Here is a 27,270-nt window from a genome sequence, read left to right on the forward strand (position 1 = left end):
GCCCGGCTAATTTTTTGATTTATTGCAGAGATGAGGTCTCGCCTGCCCAGGCGGGTCTCGAACCCGCGGGCTCAGGCAATCCACTCACCTCATCCTCCCAAAGGCGCGGGATTACAGTCTGAGCCACCGAACCCGGCTCTATGATTTTCTTTACAGGCAATTTGTATGGCCCTCTGGAAATTTTGATTGATTGTGGGAAAAACTAGAGGGATGTAGTCATATATAACTGAAAGTGATTAGTAACAGAAGCCACAATACAAATAGAGGTGAAGGAAGGCTGGTCAAGGACACCAAATGCTTCCTGTCTTGTCAATGAATGAACTGCTGGGCAATCGACAAGACATCTTGTGGTGATGTTCATTTTTGTTAGTTGCTGAGGTATATGGAAAGGGAAATGTATTAAATATTAAGCATGGAGATCACAGTCTCCAAAATTGGCTGGCAGTAGCATAAATTTATTTCTGCATGTCATCTTGTGACTCCTCCATTCCATGATAGTCCAGTTGTGATCAACTGGCAAAAATCCAAAATTTGGTGTTGGGTACCTAGCCTGGTTCTGATCCTCCAGCTCCTTCTATGGACTGAGTAGCCCTCATGAGGCTCTAGCCTCTGGTGCTTTGACAGTAGCTACCCATGCTAATTATTCAATCACTAAGAACTATGAGGAAAATTAGTGCACATTACTTATTGATGCCGTTTCTCTCTCAGACCACCAGAACAGGTTGAACTGCTAGCTGTTACCCAAAAACACTTTCCATTCTCAGAAAATATCTATCCAAGTTACATGAAATATTATTAAGGTCACATAAAAGAATGTCCTTATTATAAAGAATATGCATGATGGAATGCAATGATGCAAGTGTTATGCTGAAATAGGTTAAAATATTGATGGCTTAATTAATTCTTTTATTAGAGATGAGATGTTGCTGCTAGAGAGTCCACTGGAGCAAACGAGACACTATTTAGTCAGAGTGCTGGAATACAGAGAACATGAGAACATTTACTGAAGCTTTGTTAAAGTGAATGTATCTTGTAGTTCTTTTTGATGATTTGTTTATGGATGATTACTGCATTTAAGAAAAAGTAATTCATTCAGTACATCTTAACTTAAAAATCCCTGCCAAGCTGGACATCCTTATCAGTGCTTAGGATAACCGAAAGTGACTTGATTATCCTAATCATTACTACAATTCCTATTTAATTCAACAAGATCTCTCTGCAAAAATAGTGAATTCACTTATGCAACATGTAAACACAATGTAATGTCTAATGCCACTGGGTGTAAGAAAAAGGAGAATAATCAAGGCTATTTCTGGCTGACACTTTTTCTTAATGATCTGCAGCATTTCTGTAAGAGGACCTGCTTTTGTCATCTTCTCTGAAATGAGGCTGTTTCCGCTGAGGCCACTAAGACTCTTGCAATTTGAATTGAAATATTTATCTACGTAGTCATCTTCATTTATAGTTCACTTTGAAAGTAAGCATCAAATGTGCTTGAAAGCACCATTCTATATTGAATATTCTGTCATGCTGTGGTTTCTTTTAACTTTTCATACATAGTTTTATGAAATAACATTTTTTGGTAGATCATAGATTATATTATACATTCACTGGGATCTATATGGGGTTACTCAATCAATATTTTTTATACAAAGTCAAATATTTTTCAAAACACACTAAAACTGTAAGCCTGTCATATACATATTTTTCAGTTTCAAATACAAAAAACGTATGTGCTTGAAATGCCAGACAAAGGTAGAAATTCTCACTGGAGAAAACAGTCAAAGAATCTGCAAATCTGGGGAAAAAAATCAAAGAGAGGCTGCAAAGGCATATTATTAAAATTAAGAATATATGTACCATTTTCAAAGTAGAATCGGTGAAAGTCCATCCCTTCCACTAAATTACCCAAAGCTTCAGGTTCAAAAGCAGTAAGGCCTGGGTCACAGATTTTTCTGTAGGAAGAAAAATAATGAAAATAACCAATAAGTAAATGCTTTAATGTATTTTTATTGCTTCATGTTTAAATATTCTTATTTATCAGTCAGTGAAGGAAAGAACCTCTAAAAAACACTTAAAATATAAAATTTCTAAGGAGGTTGAGGTGTGGACTCTAAAAAGACACTTTACAGAGAACTCTGATAGAGACAAACTAATTTAACCAGTTCAAGCAATGATAATCCACAAGATTTTAGGAGTCTCCTTTTTCAAATTTCTATTTCTTTATTTCCAAGGTGAATTCTCCAGTTTTTCAAACATTCAACTGATGTTTATTATTTTTAAAAATGTTCTCCAAGTTCTAGAGTTCACGTCTGATATATCTTCCAAGTCCTATAAAACTATCTTTGGTTCTGAAGTCAAATGCTTTTGGAATAATTTTTGATGGACCACGTTCATGTCAAATATCGATATTATAATTGACTTGGAGGAAGGTATCACATCCTATACTTCCTGGAAATATACACAATACTTAATTACCTTGTATTTATTTTACCTTTAAGATAAACTAATAGGAGATATAAATGAACATATTAGCTTTCTTTTTAGTTCTAGAAATATAATTCAACAAAGGGGCTACACAATTTAAAAAATTCAGAGAAAGCCAATGGACTTTCTTTGGATAAATTTATTTATTCAGTAAAGAATTACTGAATACTTACTATGTAGCAAATATTCTTCAAAATAAGTAATTTTAGCCAGATGTGGTGGCTCATACCTGTAATTCCAACACTTTGGGAAGCCAACACGGAGGAGGGTTGCTTGAGTCCAGGATTTTGATAACAGCCTGGACAACATAGCAAGACCTTGTATTTACAAAAAAATTTTTAAAAAATAGCTGGGTATGGTAGCGTGTGCCTACTGTAGTTCCACCTACTCAGGAGGGAGGATTGCTTGAGCCCAGGAGTCTGAGGCAGCAGTGAGTCATGATTGTGCCTCTGCACTCTAGCATGAGCTACAGAGTGAGACATTGACTCAAAAACAAAAAACCCCCAAGCAATTATAACGCAATAATTAAAACTAGAATAGAAGCAAATGCAAAGTGCTTGAAACAAGATTACTTATAGATGATAGACTGGAAATACTTAAGAAATAAAGAATATTTGAGCTGGGCTTTGAAGAACAGTCAAAAGTTTTCCAGGTGTGTGAGAGGTGGTAGGCAGGGGGAGGGAAACAGGTGCAATGGTTTGGTCTGGGGAATGATGGGTAGCTGTTTGATATGGGAAACACCGGGTCACTGGGCTATGTATGGAAGACCTCTGGAAACAGAGGGGAAAAAACATTTCCTGTGGCCTGTTGTGACCAGGGTAGGCTTCTCAGAGAAGGTGACAAAATCTGGATTTGAAGAATGTGGGAGTTCAGAGGATAGATAAAAGGAGTACAAGTCAAAGATTTGGGACTGTTTATTAATTTGCCCCAAAGAGCAATATAGTGGATGGGGCCACACCTAATTTCTTATGGAAATTCTCCATTTGGGAGACAAAATTTCTTTCTTTTTTTTGAGTTTGAGTCTCACTCCGTCGCCCAGACTGGAGTGCAGTGGCCGCTCCCGGCCACCGCAGCCTCAACCTGCTGGGCTCCAGCGATCCTTCTGCCTCAGCCTTCCAAGTAGCTGAAACTACAGGTGCGCACTACCACGCCCAGCTAATTTTTGATTTATTGTAGATGAGGGCTCGTCGAGTTACCCAGGCGGGTCTCGAACCCGCGGACTCAGGCAATCCACTCACCTCGGCCTCCCAAAGTGCTGGGATTACAGGCTGAGCCACCGAGCCCGGCCATAAAATTTCTTAATTGTTCAACAGAGATACAAATTTTAGAAGTCAAATTCAGTATGGTTCTTCAAAGTACAGTACCATTTATAGAGTGTGGAACAGGTATTTTTAAAAAAAGTACTTTAAAAGAAGAAATCACAGAGAGGTTATCCTTTGTGTTAAAGAAAGTCTTCAAGGGGATTGGAGTGGGTAGAAATGATAAACTTCACCTCAGAGTGCTTGCTGGGCAGGTATTTTTAAGCTTACAACCAAATAAATATAATTTCTTTCTTTCTTTCTTTTTTTTGAGTTGGAATCTCACTCAAACAAGTTGCCCAGATTGGAGTGCAGTGGCCGCTCCCGGCCACCGCAGCCTCGACCTGCTGGGCTCCGGCGATCCTTCCGCCTCAGCCTTCCGAGTAGCTGAAACTACAGGCGCATGCTACCACACCTGGCTAGTTTTTTATTATTTTATTGTAGAGATGAGGGCTCACCAAGTTGCCCAGGCGGGACTCAAACCCATGCACTCAGGCAATCCACTCACCTCAGTCTCCCAAGGTGCAGGATTACAGGCTGAGCCACCGAGCCTGGTTTATAATTTATTTCTAAGGAGCAAAATGGGAAGAACTGTATTCCTATGGTAATAGAAATTTATTCTGCCAGCGGCTATTATTTCCTCTATAAACAAGGATTTGATTGTCAGTATCAATGAACCAAAATTTCTTACTACATCAGCACTAACATCATCTGGGAATCAGGGTGCTATGATGAATCTTTTCATACAGCCATCAAAGGAGTCAATGTATTTAAAAGTTTGTTAATCTGTTCCTCCATCCATCCATTCATCCAGTCAGTCATCCATCCATCCATCCACATCCACTTACCTATCCATTTATCCATCCTTATACCCATCACCTACCTGCCCACCCACTTACCCACCCATCCATCCATCCATCCATCCATCCATCCATCCATCCATCCATCCATCCATCCATCCATCCATCCATCTCCTTTAATAGGTTTTGGCTTAATAAAAGATTCATAAAGCTGCCATTTGATATGTGGGTGTGTGTGCTCTGAACAGGTGTTCTAAGGACCAGCTGACATAGCTATGTCAGTACATCCTGCCATTCAAAAAACTCCCAGATGGAAGTCTTGTTGGATTATCTCTGGGTTTGAAAATTCAAAATCAGGCCAGATTATAGGCCTCCATAGGCAAAGAAATTAGTGAACTGATATGATCCCAAGATTTTGCATTATTTAGAATACCCTATTTTAAGCTGTCTAAGAATATAGTAAGTACCCATTTTTGCCTGGCGATAGTTGTTCACTGTCCCTGAACCAATAACATCAACAACAAAAAGCAACTTATTACCATTCCATAGAGGAATGCTATTGTAAAATAAGATTTTTTTTTTTTTTTTTCGGGGTTGGAGTCTCACTCTGTCGCCCAGACTGGAGTGCAGTGGCCGCTCCCAACCACCGCAGCCTCGAACTGCTGGGTTCTGGCAATCCTTCCGCCTCAGCCTTCCAAGTAGCCGGAATTACAGGCATGTGCTTACCACGCCCGGCTGATTTTTTGATTTATTGTAGAGATGAGGTCTCGCTGCCCAGGCGGGTCTCGATATAAGATTTTTAAAAAGATGACTCTTATTCTTTGGAGAATCACATGTGTCTAATAATAATAAAACAGAGCAGGTGCTATGGCACAAAATTACAAACAATTGTTTAAAGGGAAACTGTTGTTTCTGACAAAAAAGACTGTCTTTTTTTTTAGTTGGAGTCTTACTCTGCCACCCAGGCTGGAGTGAAGTGGCAGTGGTGCACTCGTGGTCACTGCAGCCTCAACTTGCTGGGCTCAGGAGGCTATTCCACCTCAGCTGGAACCACAGCCATGTGCTACCATGCCCAGCTAATTTTTTGATTAATTGTGGAGACACGGTCTCACCATGTTCCAGTCCTCTAAACTTTGCCTCCCAAAGTGCTGAGATTACAGGCATGAGCCACTACGCCTGGCTAAGAGTGTTCTTTAAATTCCACTACTTTTTATTTCTTTTATCACAAATATACTTTATTAGGTCGTGTTAAGGAATTTATATGCTCATACATACACATGTAAGTGCACAGGTTTGTATATATGTGCACACACATTTAAGTTATAAGAATCAGCTCTTGAATTTAATTTAGTCCTTACACTAAATTACTCTGCTTATATAAAATCTGGAAAGAACAGGAAAGAAGCAGGAAAAAGATTCACACAATTTTACCTCTAAGAGGCAACTTCTTTTTTTTTTTCATTTTAAAAACTAATTTGACATATTTCACTCCACTCTTAATGCTTTTTGCTCATTTAGTTGGGATAATTACGTAGACACCCTTTTATAGCCTGCTTAATTTTCAGCAAAGACATCATAAGTATTTTGTTAGGTTGCTAGAAACTCTAACCATTGTACTAAAGGCATCAAAGATTACTTAATGATTACCATAATGTTATATATATATGTTGTTTCTAATTTTCCACTATTATGAATATTGCTTCATAATATATCTTTGTCTACAAATTTTTGTTCATATCTTAGATTTAAAATTTGTGCTCATGTTAAGTTCTTACAAGTAGAATTACAGGATTAAAGTGAAATGAGACTTGACAAAAGCTTTCTAGTATATAACGACTAACTCCCGCTATTCCTGTCACCACCACCATCCTGAAAACTTGTTTCCATTTATGCTCCATCTCAGGGTATAGGAAAGTCACTATTGTTCTGCAGTATCTGCACCTCACTGGTTGTCAGTAGAGCTTATATCTCAGCTGATTTTATAAGCAGATAATGCTCTTGCACTCAAATTTGCAGATACTAAATAAATAAACACAAATATGCTTTCATTAGTTTACTTGTCAGTTATATTTCCTCTTTTGCTAATAGTTCATTACCCTTACCTATTTTTCGTCTTTTCAATTGTATCCACTTAATATAAAAAATTAACTTTTGACACATCTTACAGATATTTTTCTAAGTTTGTCTCTTAGTTTTATTTTTGACTTTTTAATTAAAGTATACACATTTTATTTACTTAGGCAGAATAATCATTTTATCTTTTCATTTATGATTACTTCTGCTTTTCAACTGAGAAAAATCTTTCTAACCACAGATCGGATAAAATCTATTTTTTACATTTAACTCTTTCACTCGAGTGGAACTCATTTAGTTGAATGGTACAAGAAGAAGGCTTAGATACATTTTTATTCCCAGATAGCTAAATAAGTGATCCATACACTTTGTGCAATAAGCCTTCATGCCCTATTTAAATTGAATGCTTTATTTTTACTTGAGCAAAGTCATTTCCTTTGTATTCCCTATAACTCAGTAGTTTATAAATTTAAGTATTAGAACTCCTTCTTCAAATAAAATATTCCTTAAGAAACAAACATACAAAAGAGATGCAGATGAAGTTGAGCTGTGCTGGCTGAAGCCAGAGAAGGCTTTCTAATATCTTTCTCTGCCCGGGCACCTCTGCAGAACTGCAAGGGAAAACATTTCTTCAACCAAAATGCACATTTTGTGTGCTTTTTTTTTTTTTTTTAATGGTTTGGCTCCCTGGGATGCCCTTCCCTCATGTGGACTTGTGGGAAGTTACACATCTACGCATTTATAAAGAAATCTCTAATCCCTGGGTCAAGATCCTCCGGTTTTCTCTCTTTGAAATCTTAAATATGTTTATTACTCTTGGGGGAACTTAGTCATTAATACCTTGAAGTAAGACTGCTATGACATGTCAGACTTGGAGTTGAACACACACAAATTTAGAAGAATACATTTATACAGAAAATACATTTGCCCTATGCATTAAAGTAAAATAAATGTCCCCCACTCACGTGTAAGCTTCAAAGTCCCCATTGTTGATAGCTTCGATCAGTTGTTCAGTGACTTTGATAATCTCTTGCTTTCGTGCTAAAGGTAAAGATGTAGAGTTGGATGAGAATGAAATTAAAAACCATATAAAATATTATTCTAAAAGTATTGCTATCTTTTTAAAATAGGGTATTCACATTTAAGATACATCTCTCACAAAAGCAAGTGTGGTGTTTCTTTCTCTACAACCTTGCTGCTCAAAGTGCACAGATCAGCAGTACATACTCTGGGAGCTGCTAGAAACACATAGTCTCAGGTCTCACTCCAGACCTACACATTTAGAATCCGCACTATAACACGACTCTCAGGTGACTCCTGACTACATTCTCCTCTGGGAAGCACTACTACTTTTAAAAACTTTGTTTAAAAAAAAAATTGTTAAAAACAATAGTCTGGGCGACAGAGTGAGACTCCAACTCAAAAATAAATAAATAAATAAATAAAAATAAAAACAATAGTCACCTGAGAGGTCAAGGCTGTTTTTTTAAAAAATAGTTTTTACTACTTCAATCAACTTGATTAATTTTTAAAATATATTTCTTTTCATCATTTATAAATATATTAAAAATAATCCTCTTAAAAAATATAATTCTAGCAGGGTATGTCTATTTTCAGAGTAAAGATGATATCTTGCACGGAGACATTCAACTTTATGTAATTATTGGCATTTTCTTACTATTCAGCTCAACTAACACTAAAAAAGAGGACGCCAACACTGTGACTGGCCATCATATTCAGATAAATGGCCTTTAGTAAACTCTGTAAATCGTAGAAGTGACATATGAATCAATCCTGTGAATGAAGGCAGATAATCAGATGGAAGCCCCCTAGTATAGCTGTCAACCTCAACACTGATCATAATTTGTTCTATTAGTAGCCCACAATTGGTATGATTATTAATAGCTGGTTTGGCTCAAATCTTGTCTATTCAGTAAATTTGTTTCTAATTACATCTGCCCTCAAGTGTTCTTTCTCTTTTTTGAAAGCTTGCAGCTCCTGTATCATTCACTTGGCAATTATGCATATGCTATGTCTTGACACTTTCTTCAGTTAAATCATATTATTACTTGTTTTAAAATGTTAATAAACTTTGTACACTGTGTAACATGTCTTCCTAGTTCACATAAAAGCTCCTCAAGGGCAAAGACCATGTTATTTTTTTGTATCCCCTAAAAAGCTTTGCTCAGTGTATTTTATAGATGCTCAGTAAGTTTATGAATTTGATCAATTGAGATTAATAATAATCTTTCCTTGATTATTATTAACACTTTTTAAAACTTATAACATCACTGCATAAATATTTTAAAAATTAAATTTTATTGGATTTTGTTTTAAGATTTGTGATATTCCCTAAAAATCACTGAAAATAGACTGGGAGATCACAAAAAGTTACTTCCAACCTATCTCAGTGAGGTAGCAAGGCTGCTATTTACCACAGAAAAAGCTGACCTCTGGTGTTTGTTCTTTATCGAATAAAGAAATCAGTTTGCATTTTTAACAAACCTGATATTCATTAAGCAGATTTAAATGCTTACATTCATTTTCAAACTCCAAGTTATCCAGGTGATGACATTCTTTATTTAAAAACAAATGTTTTGTAAATCCACTTTTACTTCATTGAGACTCTATGGCACAATCTCAGAACAAATCCAAGCAATAGAGTATCTTATAAAATGTTAATATTGTCCATAATAAGTCTGCTAACCATGTCAAGGCCTATAATATTAAAAAATCACCACATGGGTTAAAATTCGTATTTAGTTACATAATTACCTTTCATTTATATAAAGTAGCACAGGGTTTCTTAGCTCCTATACACATCTCAAACATTTCTTGCCCTTATTCATTTGATTGATGAATATCAAAAACATATCCAACATCAAAACACATTGGCAGAAGTAGTAGCCGGGAATAATTTCTGTAATGGGGATGCTGCCCGTGACACATTTTAGCTTAATTTAGTTAGGCAGTAGGTGATTCATCTGTCTGTGGCCTCAACAGTATGAACATTTGGCAAAAGCTCAAGGCAGTTGACCCGATTCTAGAATATAAAGGACACTGGTGAGGAGGAGCTCAAAAAATGAAAAACGTGGCTACCAAAACTTCCTCCTTGGATGAAATCCTTATTTAAAACTCACAGTTAAAAAAAATATGGTAGAGGGCCCACTGGAAAAACTACAGTTTAGAAAACATTGTCAATTTTTAAAAACTAACAGGAGAATAAAAATGAACATAAGGTCAGTGCCCTTTGTGGAGCTTCATTAGGCTAAGACTCAGTTTACAGAGTGTAAAAGGTTCAGGATCACTTCTTTAAGTGTCTGAAAGTCTCTGCATTTCTTTAGAAGCATAATGAGGAATTAGAACCGTCGGGTGTGTATCTCTCACTCTCTGAAACACGGGCAGAAATATGCATTAGCTCTTCAATGTTTTGCATGCCACAACTGGCTTAAGTTTTGTCCTGCATCATCAAAACAACTCAAATTGCTTTCTCTCAGCTCTTCTTACACTTAGAAGCAATGGTGCTTTTGCTGGCAGAAAAGCAAATGGGAATTAGCCAGGATGCTTCTGTGCTGCGTCATCAGAAGAGCAACGTGACTCTGTTGGCTTAGGAGGGGCCTGGAACTCAGGAATCTTTAGAGTGCTTATTTCCCTGGGGCAAAGGAGCTTGAGTGAGTCACAGACGGCACATGACAGCTGACTCTTTAAAGGAAAGCAGAAGGCTGGAGTGAATCATTTGTATATAGTAGTCAGCTTGTGGCTGGAACTGTTGCCACAAGCCCACGATCTGACCTGGAGGAAGAATGAGGGTTTGATGTTGGCTAACTCTACTCTCATCAGCAGTGAGGTTAAGGGACAGTCGCTGTGTGAGGGGCCTGGATAGACACATTCTGTGGGGAGGGTCCACTCTCATCTGACCCTCCCTCTTCCAGAATACCAAGCAATGAGCACTCCAAAAGTCAAAGTGGGGAGTGCTTGTGATGTGTCATTAATTACACCCAGAAACGGCAGAGTGTGTCAGTAACATTCCCAGAATACCAGAATCTCCTTCCACCCCAGACCTAGCCATTTAATCACAGAAAGCTGACTACTCAGCTTTCTGTGATTTTATTTCTAGAACTGAAGTGCTCAAGTCTATACCCACAGGTCACAAAGTAGCTTCTGGGGATTTCTTGGTGCCTAGGGGAAAGAGAGAAGAGTAAAGCAAGTGGGAGAGATGTTCCAGATTCTGAGTGGAATTACTTTCCATGTAATTATGTAAAACAATGGGGAACATTTTCACATTGAAATTAATGTATTTTTGGCTCTTTTATTGTTCTAAAGAGGCCTGGAAGGGTAAGGTAAGGATGTGAACCAGTGTTTGAAAACAAAACTAAACCAAACGCAAAAACTGAGGGTGATTATATATGTATGTGTGTGCATATGTGTGTGTGTGTATATATTAGATTGCAACATTTCCTCAAACAGAAGACTTGATATAACAAGACTCAGCTATGCAGACACACACTCAGAATAAATATCTGAAGAGAGACCACAAAACCTTGCATAATGTGGACCCTGTCCATCTCACCAAATCCAGGCTCTTTTACTTTATTCCCTCCATGCCACCCTTGCTGCCTTGTTTCAGTAATTCAAAATAGCCATGTTTCCCCCTGTCACCAGCCCTTCACATCTACTGTCCTCTCATCTTGGAAAATTGTCCCCCATCTTTGCTTCTTCTACTTTGATCAGATTTCAACTCAACTATTATTTCTTCAGAAAGGCATTCCCTGACTCGAATGTTATGTAGGGTCCCTGGGATATTACAAATTCACACATATTCTACACTTGATTTGAAAAAGTACTTAGTACACTTGTCGTTACATATTTATCTGTAATTGATTAATCAGCTTTCTCTGTTAATTTGTAAGGGACAGGTACCACACCACTGCAATCTCTGCATCTAACACAGTATATGGCATATTGGAAATGTTCAATAAATACTGGAATGCACAGTGGGTCCAGAATAAACTCAGTGGTTTCTGATTTCCAATGCAATGGCTTTTTCAAAACATGACACTAGATTATTTAGTGATGGTCTTACAGTCTTTAAAAAATATAAAACTGACAAATGGAAATAATTTAAGTATAAAGTAGCATGTCTTATTGTTTATTGACAATGAAAAATATTTTTCTTTTTGATTTGTCAAAAATTAGTCATCGAACTCCTTTATTTCCCTGATTTCCTCATTTCTGCTCATGAAACCATAATTCTGCCAGTCTTTCAACTCAAAACCACAGGTTTCTTCTGGACTCTGCTCTTCCCTTTGTCTCCATACCCGATCATCCATGAACCATTATTTTTCCTTAGTACTTACGATGATGTCTCCCAGGGAACATCCTCAGCCTCTTAATTACTTCATTTGCTTGCTCTTGATAATCTCATTCATTCCTCTGGCTTGGACAACATGGGGAAGACTGCGATTCTCTATGACCGAGACCTTAAGTCTTTCCAGGTACCACGTTCATCTTTCTAGCTGCATGGTTGTGCTGGCATGTCAGACCCAGCATGCCCAAAATGAACCTCAGTATCTTCCTCATGAAGCCTGCTGCTTCTCTCAAATTTCTCATCTTGGGTATTGGCATCATAATTCTACTTCGTTGCCCAAACTAAAAGCCTTGATACCTCCTACAGTTGATCACTAGCTCCTCTATATTCTTCCAAATCTTTCTCAGAGACATCTCTTTCTCTCTGGGCTCACTGCCACTGCTGATTGAGGTTCTCAAGTGTTCCTGACCCTTTCTGCTCCACGGTCTTCTCACACACGGGGCTCGGGCTCTCTCACTCCTCACTGATGTAGAATCATCTTTTTACAGTGCCGAACTGACATTGTTCTCCTTGACCCCTTTACAGTTTTCAGTGTCCCTCCCCTAATGGGCTTCCAGAAGTCGAAGTCCAAATTTCTTTGTTTTAATGATCTTCTTACTTTACTTTTCCAGCTTTCCATCTTCTGATACTTTTGTCCCCTAGGGATCTTATATAATCTGTTCTCCAGCTATACCAAGGGATCACTCTTCCTCAACTAGCCCCGGCTATTTGATAATGCTATGCCTTTCCTTCTATTATTGCTTTTGTCCAGAAACTCTCTCTCTTTTGCCTGAAGTCTCTTTCAATACCCTGAACAAATGACACCTTCTCTGATTGTCATTCCGGAGCATTCCAGACCTGGCTACTTTATCTTATTGTGATATTTCTGCATTATCACAGGATGTTCATGTATCTGACCAGAACTTCACTATTTTGTACCTTGAACACCTAGTACTAAGTCAATGTCTATAAATGCATACATGTATGAATGAATAAATACATGGTTGGACAATATATATAAAATACTGTGTACATTTTAAAACTACTTGATTGCCCAGTAGGAGACAATGATCATGTCTGATAACAGTCTGGATGTGACTGTGCTAAGTGACAAGGTACTCACAGATCTTGGATACTTCAGAGTTGGCATAATGATATATGAAGCAGGAGGCTATAATTTTTAGATGATGAAGTAGCCACAGGTTTAATCTTAAAGGTCTAAGATTTTTGATTAATATATTTATTGAAGAGAAACTACTTGATGCTAAACCCTATTCAGGGGTCTGGCTGATTACAATGAAACTTGCACTAGGAAATAAACTAAGTTTTTACTTGCACATTTATCTTCATTGGTATGTTTTCAGAGTGTCACATGTTGAAATCTTTTAGTAAACTGCCTAAAGACTACTTATTCGATGATCAAATGTTGCACAATTAAAAATTTTTTTTAGCTGTTTTGGGGGTGTATTATCTTGGCTTAGCAGTTTTCTTCATTTACTCTCTCTCTCTCAATATGTATAGTTCTATTTAATTTAAGTTATTTTTTTCTACATTTCTCACAGGTTACTGGGTACTTAGCTGCTAGAGACTTGAAGGTCAAGGAAGTTAAGTGACTTGCTCAAGTAAACCAGCAAAGTCAGAGGCTGTCCCGGGGTTAGAGCTTTATTTGGCTGGGGCTTCTGTCTGCTGTTTAACTCACCGATTTAAGTTCTTTTCCAGCCCACAGTGCCTACTTCAATATTTTGAAATCATAAACTTAATTGAACCACCTAAACGCCTTTGAACTTACTTTGGCAAGGTGAATGACTACTTAATTACAGAGCTAGGGTTATAATTAATTATTACACCAATTTTACACAACCGGGTGCCCCATGGTTTTATTGTCTTTTTCCATGCTGCCATTAACAAAATTAACCTTTGGGAATAGTTATTATTTTAGGCAAGTATACAAATTATGCTCTTGGTAGTTTTATAGCAAAAGGTGTCTATCAACTCAGCTATGTTTGGCATTCCTTGAGCAATTAACAGCTTGTTTTTTAGTGACTTCATTTTTACTTCACTAAACTGATGTATTAGTTAACGCTGAAGAGAGTAATTTCCATTATTGTGGTTTTAAAAATCAAAACTATCAAAGATTCTAAAGTTGATTGGTTTAATAATCTATAATATTTTATTTAAATATAAGATCTGGCAATTACCACATTTCTATTCAAGAATGCTTTCAATAAATTGCTGTAGCTGGCCTTGGTGGCTCATACCCGTAATCCCAGCACTTTGGGAGCCCAAGGCAGGAGGATTGCTTGAGTCCAGGGGTTCAAGACCAGCCTGGACAACATAGCAAGACCTCGTCTCTACAAAAAATAAAAAAATTAGCTTGGCATAATGGCATACTCCTGAAGTCCCAACTACTTGGGAGGCTGAGGTAAAAGGATCATCTAATTCCATAAGGTTGAGGCTGTGGTGAGCTACCATCACACCACTGCACTTTAGCCTTGGCGACAGAGTGAGACCCTGACTTAAATAAAAAGAAAACAAAAAACAAGGAATTACTGTAAAGCCCATTTGTCCAGAAGTCACCTGTTCATTAACATCAGCTACTCAGCTCTTAAATCACTAGAGACTCTTGAGATATTTGTTAAGAAAATAAATTATTCAAACCATCTTTGAACTTTGCTCTATAGTGCAGAATAGTTTCCACAGTACAAAATGTTAGCTAATTGAGGAAGAAGTGATATTATTCTTAGCCCTACTAAATTGTTATGACCTAACAATAAATAATTAACAAATATTTATGAACAGAAAGATCTAGCATTGGGATCATTTAGTGTAAGTGTAAATTGGGTTAGATTTTTTTTTTTTTGCAAGATGTTGCTGGGCTACAGTAAAATATGGTCATGTTATTTCTAAAATTACCTTTGATCTAAAAATAAAGTAAAGGATTTATTATTTAAAAAGTCAAGAGATATGTAAAGCAATTATAAATATTTTCATAGAAAAATGACTTGAGTAAATGTTTTAAAGTCTAGAAACTATAGTTACATAGAACATTTACTGATGTGAAATGATTCACCCTTGCCCCCACATTAAATTTATTGGGTAACTATTCTGTCACCCCCAGCTTACTTGTAGAAGCTAGAAATAGCACAGTATTGTGACTATTGAGTATTTTAGGTATTAAGATGTTTCATGAATCAGATAGGTGTGGTACCACCTCCAGTTAAGAGTTGTTGACATAGAAGAAAAAGATTTTAAGAAACTAATCAAGAGCTGGGTGTGGCAGTGCATGCCAGTAGTCCAAGCTACTTGGGAGGCTGAGGCAGGAGGATCACTTGAGCCCAGGAACTTGAGGTTACAGTGAGCTGTGACTGCCTCACTGCATTCCAGCAACAGAGTAAGTAGCTCTCTCTTAAAAAAGAAAGGGAGGGAGGAAGGGAGGAACTGGTCAAATATATCATCTGCTTGGAATTAAGATTATAAAGTCTCTTGACATTCAAGTTTATATACTTGCATGATAAGAGAACATCCAAGCATTCTCAAGGGGTATCTCTTCCATTGAAGAACTAAGGTCATGATCACAGTTATTTTCTTGAAAGAAAAAATTCAGATTTAGAAAAGAAACAATGAGACTAAAAATTGTAAAATATTTTGAAAGTTCTTTTTCTGCCTTTTTCTTTTGTCATTAAAGAAATCTGGCTGCCTCCAAATCTTGGTACTGTAAAGATTGCAATCAACCTTCCAATCAATTTTATATAATATTAATCAGAAAAGGGCACACATCTTTCACGTCTAAAGTTAATTTCAAAGTATTAGCAGTGCTCTGTCCTTCAGTATTAATAGCCAGAAGTAGGTCATTGCCTTGCTAAGCTATGGTGTGGCCATGTGCTCTTCGAGCTATGGCCAGGCCATATTTCCTGGCTTTGGCCCCCTCCCCTGCCTTGAGGAGGTGAATCTCTCTTCTCTCTCTCTCTCATTTACTATCTAAATAAACTATATTTTCTAATCTAAAAAAAAAAAGCCAGAAATAGAAGAATTGAGAATGATCAAAATCCTGTTCAGCCTTGATAGTAGGTTTTTAATTTTTTTCAGTGACTTATATTGCTGCTGTTTAGCTTATAATTTTTTATGATAACTGATTCCATTCCTTTATGAAAAGTATACAGTTTGAATTTAGTAAGAAATATAATTCAGTATATTCTTGGGCACATGTATTTATAACTATATTTTCCCCAAATAACTGGTAAATTTGTGAGTGCTCTCTTGGATCAAGAATGCAGGAAGAGCATGTCCCCTCTGCCACATAAACATATCCCCTCATTAGTATCGAAAACGAAAGCAAACCAAAAATCTACAATATCAACTGAACTGTGATGTCCTTGAATTTGTTTTTTAAGAAAGACTTAGTCTGGTTATAGTAAGAATACTCCAAAATGCTCTTCTGCCTCCACATTTACTGAACTCCATGTGATGTTTTTAAAGATCTTTCTCCCTTTATCTCCCCATTAGCACAGGGTCTCAGACATGTTTTACGTGCTTCTCACACTAATGTTGCCTCAGTAAGGTGGAAGTTAAGCAGTTTTAACAGCTAGGGTTGTATGGATATTTCAACCCTAAGATGTCATTTCACATTTTCTATTAAGTGTTAAACACTTCTTATAGCCTTTTGACTCAGGAAATCTCTCCTTCTTGAAGGAAGTGCCAAAATAACATAGCAGATCTTACAACTATCCAGGAATATGTTACATTGTATTTTCATCTTTTCTAGCTTGTTCTTATTTTCAGCAGCTGCAAAAATAGTAGCTTGTACTTTCATGACAAAGTCTACTGTTACCCAATCAATAGCTTCCAGAATCAATAAAAGAGAATCTTTAAGGGCAGTTTCCGCCCAGTAAAGTGAGAAGAAGGGACAACTCACAAAAAAAGATGGTAAAATCCAGTCTCCCCTCCATGTATTGTTTAAAAGTGCTAGAGCATCTATAATCAGTAGTAAATGGAGAAACTAGTGGAAGAAAGTTTATAAGAAAAATAATATAATTTAAAAATACATATGTCAATTTGGAAAATTATGGAAAAATTACACATTTTCTTGATAAATCAATAGTATAATACATTTGTCTGTGACATTGTAGATCCAAAGGCCAGGGCTCAAATATGTGTGGCTGCCCAGTGTTGATTATTATAGCCTTCTGAGATGTCAGCCCATTGGACCAAAAAGACACAGCAGCTGGCCCTGATAAATTTATAACGGTCTGTCACAACTTACAAGACTTATTCAGATTTGGAAGAAAATTTTTTATACCTTTCATCTTCATCACACACACACACACACACACACACACACACACACACACACACACACTCACAAAGTGACATGAATTCCTGTAACTCTTCCAATGTCCCCAAGCATTTGACAGCAGCGATAAGACTTCTAGGACCAACAGCCATTTTATGCTTAGTTACTACATTTTCCAAACCTTCATTTGGGAAGATGAAAATATCCTATCAGTCCAGAAGTTCCTAAATGACTCACAGTAGCAAATGCTTTTTATTAAAGGATACTTCACATTGGTACTGTATAATCAGTTTAGCTCTCGGATATACTGCTATGAAATCAACATAGAAAATTAATTTAAAAGTGCTTGTTCTGACCAGGCATGGTGGCTCACACCCATAATTCCAGGACTTTGGAAGACGAAGGCAGGAGGATTGCTTGTACCCAGGAGTTAGAGATCAGCCTGGGCAACGTAAAGAGATCTTGTCTTTCTAAAAAACAACAACAATAGATGGGCGTGGTTGTGCACACCTGTAGTCCCAACTATTTAGGAGGCTAAAGTGGGAGAATTGCTTGAGCCCAGGAGGTTGAGGCTGTGGTGAGCCATGATCCTGCCACTGTACTCTAGTCTGGATGACAGAATGAAACCCTGACAAAAAAATAAACAAACAAAGTTGGCATATTGTGGCTAAATTTCACAGGCCCAGTAAAAGTATTATTGGTTTAACCAATGTGACTGCAGTAAAAGCTAAACTTAGGAACCATATACTTCAAAACCAACAATATATTATTTGTTCTTACTTATTTGACCATGTATTATACATGTAAATTACCATAATTTATCAAATTATTATCAAATAAAACTTATAGTAGATACATATTTGTGAGTAGGAATATATCATTTTCCCTTTACAGTCTGAATTAAAAAGATTTTAATATTAATTATTTAATTTTAATTAATTTTAAAATTTTATTATTTAATTAATTAATTATTTTATTGAAGTCTATTAAATTTTATTATTTATTTATTATTTAATTTAAATTTTCTCCTCTTATAAAGTTTATGAATGAAGAGCTTCTATTTCTTGAAGAAATAATAAAATACACAATTTCATATGCTCGCACTATTACTACATTGCTCAAAATACCTCTTTAAAAAAATCATAGCAATCTCTTGAAAGTAAGCTATCTTTTCTGTCACTATAGACCATTAACATTTTCAGAGATAATTCTCTACTGTTTGGCAATATCTACATTCTTGTGCAGCTTAACTTTGTGTAATGTGTTTGATTAGAATACTATAATTCTCCATAGAGTGGCTAGGCATAGAGTAAAAATACACTACTTAAAACACACACTGCACCCACACATATTTTCTCCAGTTGAAAACATTTCCTAGTCTAAGGTGGAAACAAATGACATTTTGGAGCAGAATTTCTTTCTTTTAAAATTTGAAAACATATAATAGCAATGGGTTTTTGTCTATTACCCAACTTTTTCTGAAATCTAAATTATCTCTGTAACATTTGCCATCTGTGTTTTGTTAGATAGACAGTGTAAATAACCTCATGCAGTAATGTTAATAAAGAAACCAATGATCCTGTATAGACTCATTTCCAAAAGAAACAAATAATAGTTCTTTTACATTTAATCTGTTAACTTCTATAAAGATGGTTAGTGTCTTTAGTGGAAACTATGAGCCACGTAATCACAGTCTCTAAGAGGGATACTACACGTGCTGAGTTTAAGTGGTCCTTAACTTCAATTTTAAAGCAAAAGTGTACTTGTTTTCTGTACCTGGGCAGTCTCCACGTTTATTTATATATATAGGTTGGTGAGTCCTAACATTTATGGATATTTACCCACTTATCTAAAATAAATGCTTAAGAAAACAGTAACAAGCCGGGCTCGGTGGCTCAGCCTGTAATCCTGCGCCTTTGGGAGCCTGAGGTGAGGGGATTGCCTGAGCCTGCGGGTTCTAGACCCACCTGGGCAGCGAGACCGCATCTCTACAATCAACAAAAAAATCAGCTGGGCGTGGTAGTGCATGCCTGTAATTCCGGCTACTTAGAAGGTTGAGGCGGAAGGATCGCTGGAGCCCAGCAGGTTGAGGCTGCGGTGGCCGGGAGTAGCCATTGCACTCCAGTCTGGGCGACAGAGTGAGACTCCAACTCAAAAAAAAAAACAACAAAAAAAAAACAGAAACAATGATGCTAAAAACGAACAAAAGCTGCCCCCCCCAAATCTAACATAGGCCCTTTTGGATTTATGGACTCTTAATAGTAAACTTCTGGTTAACATCATCTACTCATAGGGAAAGGGCCAGGAATAATATAAGTTCATTCAGTGAATATCATAGGCCAGTCATTATACCAGGCCTTAGAAGTATCTCCATTCAACAAGTGCATGCTCTATTATTGTTATTATTGTTAGGTTGAGCCATATGAAATTGCCACTTTTGTAGGTAAAAAATGATTATGTATTACCATACTATTATCCCTATTGTACATAGGATTCAGAGTGGTTTACACGAGGAGTCAGACTGCATATTCAATAAAGACCTGGGCTGAGATTCAAATCTAGTATTAAAGCACATGCTCCTTCCAATAGGAAAAAAGGTCCTATGGCTTACTGCTATGGTTTGAATGTTTGTGTTCCTCCGAAATTTATATATTGGAATTTAATACCCAAGGTGATGGTAGTGAGAGATTATTAGGCCAGGAGGGCTCTGTCCTCATGGATGGAATTAATGCCCATACGCAAGGGCTTGAGGTAACTAGCTAGTTCCTTTCATGCTTTCTACCATATGAGGACACAGTAAAGACACGTGAAAGCAGAGAGCAAGCCTTCACCAGACACCAAAACCATTGGTGCCTTGATCTTGGACTTCCCAGCTTCCAGAACTGTGGGAAATAAATATCTATTATTTGGAAATTATCCAGCCTCAGGTATTTTGTTATGGCAGCAGAAATGGACTAAGACACTTTTACAATTTGTATTTTCTGTGTTTTTACCTCCTAAATTATGGGGGTGGGATAGTCATATGAACAAAAATCTATGCAGGTAAAAAACTCTGATGTGATCATAACTTCTAGAGAATCCTGATCATTTTAGTGGCTGCTAGGACTATGGACTAGAGTAATGACAGTGAAGTTTGTGAGCTAGCTAATTCTAAAAAAGAAAAAAAGGAAAGGAAAAAAAAGTGTGTATTTTGAAAGAGAAACCAGTAGGATTTCCTAATAGACTTTATATGGGATATAAACAAAACTAAGGAGATTTTTAAAAAGCTCTAAGGTGGTGATCCAGGAGTGTTAAAGAAACTAGAATATAACAGAGTCATGTAAAATTCAGTTTTCATGGATGCGTTTTAACTGAAACATGTAAAAAAAGGTTGAGACATAATAGAATAATGCAATTAGAATATGGTGACTGTAGTGTCAGTGCCACAGACGTGAGGAGGAAATTAAGGGGAATATTCTTTGGAGGTATCAGTATACACTGACATTCTAAAAATATAACATATACTTTATTATTATAAATATGTAACATAAAATAGTTTTATGGAGAGTTTCTATGTTTGCTCTTAAAGAATAGACAAGTGAATAGCTTGGGAATGTTCAAACCTTAGTTTGATTTTCAAGTTTTCTGTTCTAATCTAAAGGGATCAAATCAGCCATCCAAAGGTATCTGCATATGGCAGAGAATTTCTTTTCGGTACTAAAGTACGTACATATATGTAATCATTGGGATGATAAGATTTTATCAGAGATATTACTTTTCCCACAGTAAAATAAATCACAGCAATACCAATAACTAAGTCTTTTTGTGCCAAAACCATGATGCTTATTTTCACTTGATGGATTGCCAAATTCTGCTAAACAACAATGGGTCAATGGAAAAATGTTAGGTGATTAGATATCAAATAAATAATGAAAGATGGACTACCTAATTCACTGAGTTTTAAGGACCAGTCATTTTATTCATGGACCCTAGAAGAAATTTTCTTTGACACAGAATAAAGTTTTAATGAAAAAATAGCCATTCACTAGGGAAATACACCGCAGATATAATTTTATTAAAGAGGATATTATAAGACTAAAAACTCCCCAAGGGAAAAGTCAAACGTTTTTAGCCTCAGTCTACCATATTCAGCACATAGTAGGTGTTCAATCTTTTTTTTTCTAAAATGAATGAATCCAAGTATTTTGAATAGAGGTCTCTTTGTTAAAAATTACATATGGCCAGGTATGGTGGCTCATACCTATAATCCTAGCACTTTGGGAGGCCAAGACAGGTGGATCTCCTGAGGCCGGGAGTTTAGGATCTGCCTGGGCAATATAGTGAGACCCCATTTTTACAAAAAATTTACCTGTGTTATTATGTCTGAAAGTTTTATAGTTGTTCACATATGACTGTAGCTATCCTTTATGTTCATTTTTTAATACACATATTATTCCTTGTTTTAGTATCACCTGGATACTAGCCATAAACAAAAAACTGGGGAAAAAAAAAAGACAACCATGTTGTAGCTGTTGGAATGAAAATTTAACTTTGTCCCAGGATGCATCCGTTTTTGATATAAGAGAATAAAATGTATTCAGGAAAGTTATAGTCTTAGTGACCCCAAGGTCTTAACATCAGGCTGGTTCTTTTGAGGCTAGGCAGCATGCAGGAAAACAGTCTTAAAAGGAAAATAGTAAAAGGTCAAAATCAAAAGCAGAAATAGATCAGGGGAACTAATATGGAAGGTGAAACAAAAAACCCCAATTTTTATTTAAGTGTAAAAGGGGAATCTAGGAGAAAGTCTGTTTTCCATTTAAGCAAGAGTTGGTTAAGCCAAGTAAACAGATCACTTTATTGATATTGTATTAAGAATCTGAATTTTGTGTTAGAGAAGTTAGGAGACTCGTGATGTCTGTGGGGGTATTTTGAAGCAAAGAATTTAATTCCAGGCTTGTCCAAACTTACAATTTTGACTGGAAAAGGTACGATCTATACCTACACATTCATTCTATCCAAGCTTCCCTTCCCTCTGCCCTCCCACACTGGTCCTAGTTCTGATAGGCATAAGCCCTATCCCTTCTATCCAGCCATATGTTTTAGTAATCCAACACTAAATTTTCAATGAGCAATTTACAATTCCTTCTCCAGGTCTCTTATGGACTACCACACCAGGAATAGCTTTAACATTTTCCTATCTCCTTCTAAGGATAACAGTATAGATTCCTAGTGACTGGCAAAGCACTTGGTCTTTAAAGGGAGACGATTAGGGTTGCTGTGACCCCAGATCTCTGTTTTTCATATGGTTATAATGTCCTGAATCCCCTCTTTGTTGTATTTCTTGATTTTACAAGATGAAATAAGGTTTAAAAAAAGCCATAAAACCCGTTTTTCATGATAAATGTTTTATAGATACAATGGTATAGCATTTCACATATAAGATAGATGCACAACACCAATTGCTACTATAAACTGACCACATGCTGTTATCACTGAAGTCAATACATTCATTTACTGTCGAAGAGTTAAACCTTTGTAAGTAGCATGATCTTAAGCTTCTTCAGAAGACAATCTAATACCCCGAATTATGTTTCATCTTTTCCTCATTATTTAGGACCTCATACCTGATCCTGGGAGCAAAAAATGATTCCTGCAGGTTCAAGATTAGATTGTGCCACCTATCATGGAAGTCTTCATGCTAGAAAACCTCCTAGGCAAGTGCCTTTGCCACTAACCGTCCTGGAATACATTTTATTTTACTATTTTATTTTATATTTTTGAGTTGGAGTTTCACTCTGTCAGCTCACTGCAACCTCGACCACCTGGGCTCAGGTGATCCTTCTGCCTCAGCCTCCTGAGTAGCTGATATTACAGGCATGTGTATCACTACACCCGGCTAATTTTTTTGCTATGTTACTCATGCTGGTCTTGAACTCCTGGGCTCAAGAAATCCTCTTGCCTCAGCCTCCCACAGTGCTGGGATTATGGGAATGAGCCACCATACCCAGCCCTGTTGTACATATTATTAAATGTTTAGGATATAATATTGGAGTATGTGAGGGCTGAGGGATTCTATAAATCCATAAGTGGTTCGGTGCAATGGCTGAAAGCATGATCTCAGTTCCTGTTAAACCACTTAACTGGTTACATGATTTAACCTCTCTAAGCTTAATATTGTTCTTTTGATGAACTGTGTTAATAAGACCTATCTAATGGTTGAAGTTTTTATTAGGATAATATAAGATAAAGTCTTTAGCTATTCTGTGATCATTTTTATCACAAAGGAGAGACTTTGGTAGAAACTACAAACCTTATTTATTATCTATGTCTCTGCACTAAAATGCAACTTTCATAGAAATTGAAATCCTACCTATATTGTCGCCTATGACTATCAGTGACTTTAACAGGGCTTGGCACCCAATAAACCCACAATAAATATTTTTTGAAAGAGTAGCTCATTAAATAAGTATAAAAATAGAAAATTTCTTAACTCCTATTTGTCCTTGATCATCAGCCTACAAACATCATCTAGACTCACTCATCCCGAAACAGAAACAAAACAAAGCTCAACTTGTCCTTTAGACAGTTTTAGGACCAGTCTTACCATCTTCAGTCTTGTAGCCTCAAATGCCTGTGCCATAGAATTGCCAGGCAGTTTCACCTATAAAAATTCAATCACATATTCAATCACATCACTCCCCTACTTAAAACCTTCTGATATTCCTCAGTTGCTTGGGACGTTATCTCACATAAACATCTTTATCTATGATCTGTCTTTGATGTACAAAGGAGGGAACCCCAAAGAACGGAATTTATTTATTAAAAATTATGAATTTATTCTTACATGTTTAAACTCAGTTGCTTTCAAAGTACTCTCTGTTTGATGCAATACACCCTTTGAGATACCTTTTCCATTGTTCAAAACAGTTTTTGAACCCATCAATTTTGATGCTTTTTAGTGCTTCTGCCATTTTTTGTTTCACCTCTTACCCAAGGGGAAAACGTTTCCCTTTGAGGATTTTTTTTCATCCAGGGAAACAACAAAAAAAGTTGCTCAGGTGAGGTCGGGTGAACAGGGAGAGTGGGGCATGGGGTCATGCTGTTTTTGGTCAAAAACTGCTGAACACTCAGCGTAGTGTGGGCAGATGTGTTCATAAATTACCCATCATAAAATGGGCAAATGCACTGAAAGAATCCCCCTCCCCCGCCAAAAAAAAAAAAAATCACTGAAGCCTCTCATAATAGCACTAGCTGGCACACCGATGCTGATGGGGTCATAGGACCCTTACCTAGCAGGGGAAGCCTGTACTACAAGGGGTTCAACCTCCAAAAGATAATTCCAGGTTTTTATGGGTCCCCCCTTGTATCAGATCAACTCAAGCTCCCTAGCATGGCTCAATGCTCCCTATGACTAGCACCTCACCTTCCCTCTTCTTAAGTGTCTACTACCACTCTCCAGTTTGTTTTTCACTCTTCAGTCACATCCTGAGCTACCTGCAGTTCTTCAGATATACCTAGCTTTGTTTCTACGTCTTCTATCTGGAATGTGTTTCTCCTCTCCCACTATCTTCATCTGGTCAACAGTTCCTGACTCTCTAAAGAGGAGTCCTTCCAGCATGACCCCAGTCTGAAGTAGTGTTCTGCTTTTGTGCTCTCACAACACTGAGATGCGCAAATTCTAAGAGTGTAGGATCAGCAGTTTATGAGGACCTGGAACGTGGCAACCTCACTGCATCCATCTTGGTAGACCCAGTGACTAATGCAGGACCCAGTACACAACAACAGTAATACCTGAAGCACATATCAGAAATCAATCAGATGCTCAACACTGGGAAAAGCACTTTAGGTACATCATTTCTTTTAATTCTTAATATGTGGAAACTGTAAATAATGCTACCATTTCCATTTTACAAATGAAGAAGCTGAGTTTCAGGGAATTTACGTAGTTCTGCTAAGCTCTCATAGTAGGTGACAGAGCCAAGATGAAAACTGGTAATACTTAACCACATCTCATAGTTATTGAAGGGACATGAAGAGTGAATAAAATCTTTCAGAGTAGATCAGTTTTCTATAAACTCAATTTTCAGCAGAAAATCACACAAAAAAGATACTAAGTAACTATTAAAAAAAAATTTTTTTTTTTCTGGTCTCAAACTCCTGGCCCAAGTGATCCTCCTGCCTTGCCCTCCCAAAACACTGGGATTATAGGCACGAGCCACTCAGTTGAGTATAATCTTTTTTTTCAACCTGAAAACTGTTCTTATAAGAACTCAGTAATTCAGTCTTACTATACTACAGTACTTTAGAAAGGGAAATTTATAGCACAGATATGAACAGAAAATGTGTGCCACTAAATCTACCCAGTACATGAAGTATATTGTTATCTTATGGCCCCAAATACCTCCAAGAATTTTAAGCCTGGATCTACAGAATCTCTATATTTTTCTATATTCAACCTCTGCTTCCTAATGCTGTACTTACATTATAGCCAAAGCTGTTGAACTGATTGGCTATGTAACACTCCAATGCACGTTTAGGAAAGTTGCCTTGTTGAGACCCTTCCCTCGATGGTATGTAATCACTGAGTTTAGTTAAGTGCTATTGTTCACAGTTTACTTTGTATTGATTTGTGCTAGAATATAGTCCTTAAATCCAGTCAGAATTAGCCCCGTCCATGCAAAACTCTCTTAACCATTTGTGTCTTTGTTTGGAACATGATCATGCAGAATCATCTTTGTCTTTCTCAGACTTGCTCCCTGAGTGCAAAAGATGGGGCTAGAGTTTAGTTAGCCCATCGCATGTTGCAGATGCCTACAAAAGATGGGTTGCACTAAACTGAATGATAAAAATTCTACTGTTTCAGATGCAAAAAATACAAATTCTTTATTTCTACAAAGTCTCTTTCATTAAGTTCCTCATTGAATAATGCCTTCTCTGCTTCTCCTTGCTTTTTCATTTAGCACATTGGCCTGAAATGGAATGACCTGTAACCTGGTAGAATATTAAAACTGCACAGGACTCAGATTAATTTTTTAAAACTACTTCTGACCTAATTTCTCCTGAGTGAATCAAGAGGTTTATAGCAGAAAAACATAATAGAAAAAAAATTGAAGGTCTTTTCATTTATAAGAAAAATCACTATACAGACATATAATTTTACATAATTTATAGATATATTTATTGGTAGAAATAATACAAACTCATCGAAGGATATAATATTTCAATCAAATAGTTATTTTATTCTAATATAATTTCAGAATTAAATACAATTTATAGTTAATGAAAATATAGCAAATAATTAGGATTTACTTCTATATGGAAATGAATGAGGTCAAATTAGTTTAATTTCAGATATTAAAGTAACTTTGTGTAGAAAGTTTAGAAACATGAAATATGACCCCATAATAATTTTTACTGAAATGTGTTTAAAGTAGTCATTTTATAATCCACTGGTACTATTGATAACATTTTTGTTATACAGGTTAATGGACACAATTTTCTTTTTCAATTCTAATATTATAACCTAAAACAGCAGCAATTTATTCCTTTTTCAATTTTGAATTAAATGTCTCTCTATGATTACTTGAATCACTTTTATCATTAAAATACACATTATTTTATATTATCTTATAAGGTATAATTTTACATGTTAAAAATATGAGACCAGAACTATCTACTAATAGTACTGTATCAAAGTGAGGTATCAAAGGAGATTACAAGTCTGTATTGTTGATTTCAATATCTAAATTTTGCTGTTACAAGGAAATCTGAGCCACAGGGTAGTTACACAACTTGCTCAAAGCAAGTTAGATAAAGGATAGAACTAGCAATAGAATACAGATTCCAGATTCCAATCAGATCCTTGTTGTCATTTTATCAGTTAAAAAAAAGAGTGATAAAAGTGATAATCTAAAAGTTAAAGTTTTATACTCAATATCTGTGCAACTCTATTTTAAGGTATAGCACATTTGGCCAACTAAGAAATTTTTGATTACA

General features: G+C 36.5%; 1 protein-coding gene across 9 annotated transcripts in view; it reads right to left on the reverse strand.

Moving 5' to 3' along the window:
• Window positions 1-27,270, reverse strand: part of CAMK2D (calcium/calmodulin dependent protein kinase II delta) — a 323,725-nt gene that overhangs the window by 6,466 nt on the left and 289,989 nt on the right. For all 9 annotated transcript variants that reach the window (XM_008072334.2, XM_008072337.2, XM_008072331.2 and 6 more), the window contains 2 exons: window positions 7,624-7,699; window positions 1,861-1,955 (listed from right to left, as the gene is read on the reverse strand). In XM_008072334.2, the coding sequence (XP_008070525.1) occupies window positions 1,861-1,955; window positions 7,624-7,699 (171 nt within the window). The remainder of the gene's footprint in view (window positions 1-1,860; window positions 1,956-7,623; window positions 7,700-27,270) is intronic.

This window comes from Carlito syrichta, unplaced genomic scaffold (genome assembly GCF_000164805.1).
Source record: "Carlito syrichta isolate Samal-C Ts95f unplaced genomic scaffold, Tarsius_syrichta-2.0.1 Scaffold315125, whole genome shotgun sequence".
NCBI lineage: Eukaryota > Metazoa > Chordata > Mammalia > Primates > Tarsiidae > Carlito > Carlito syrichta.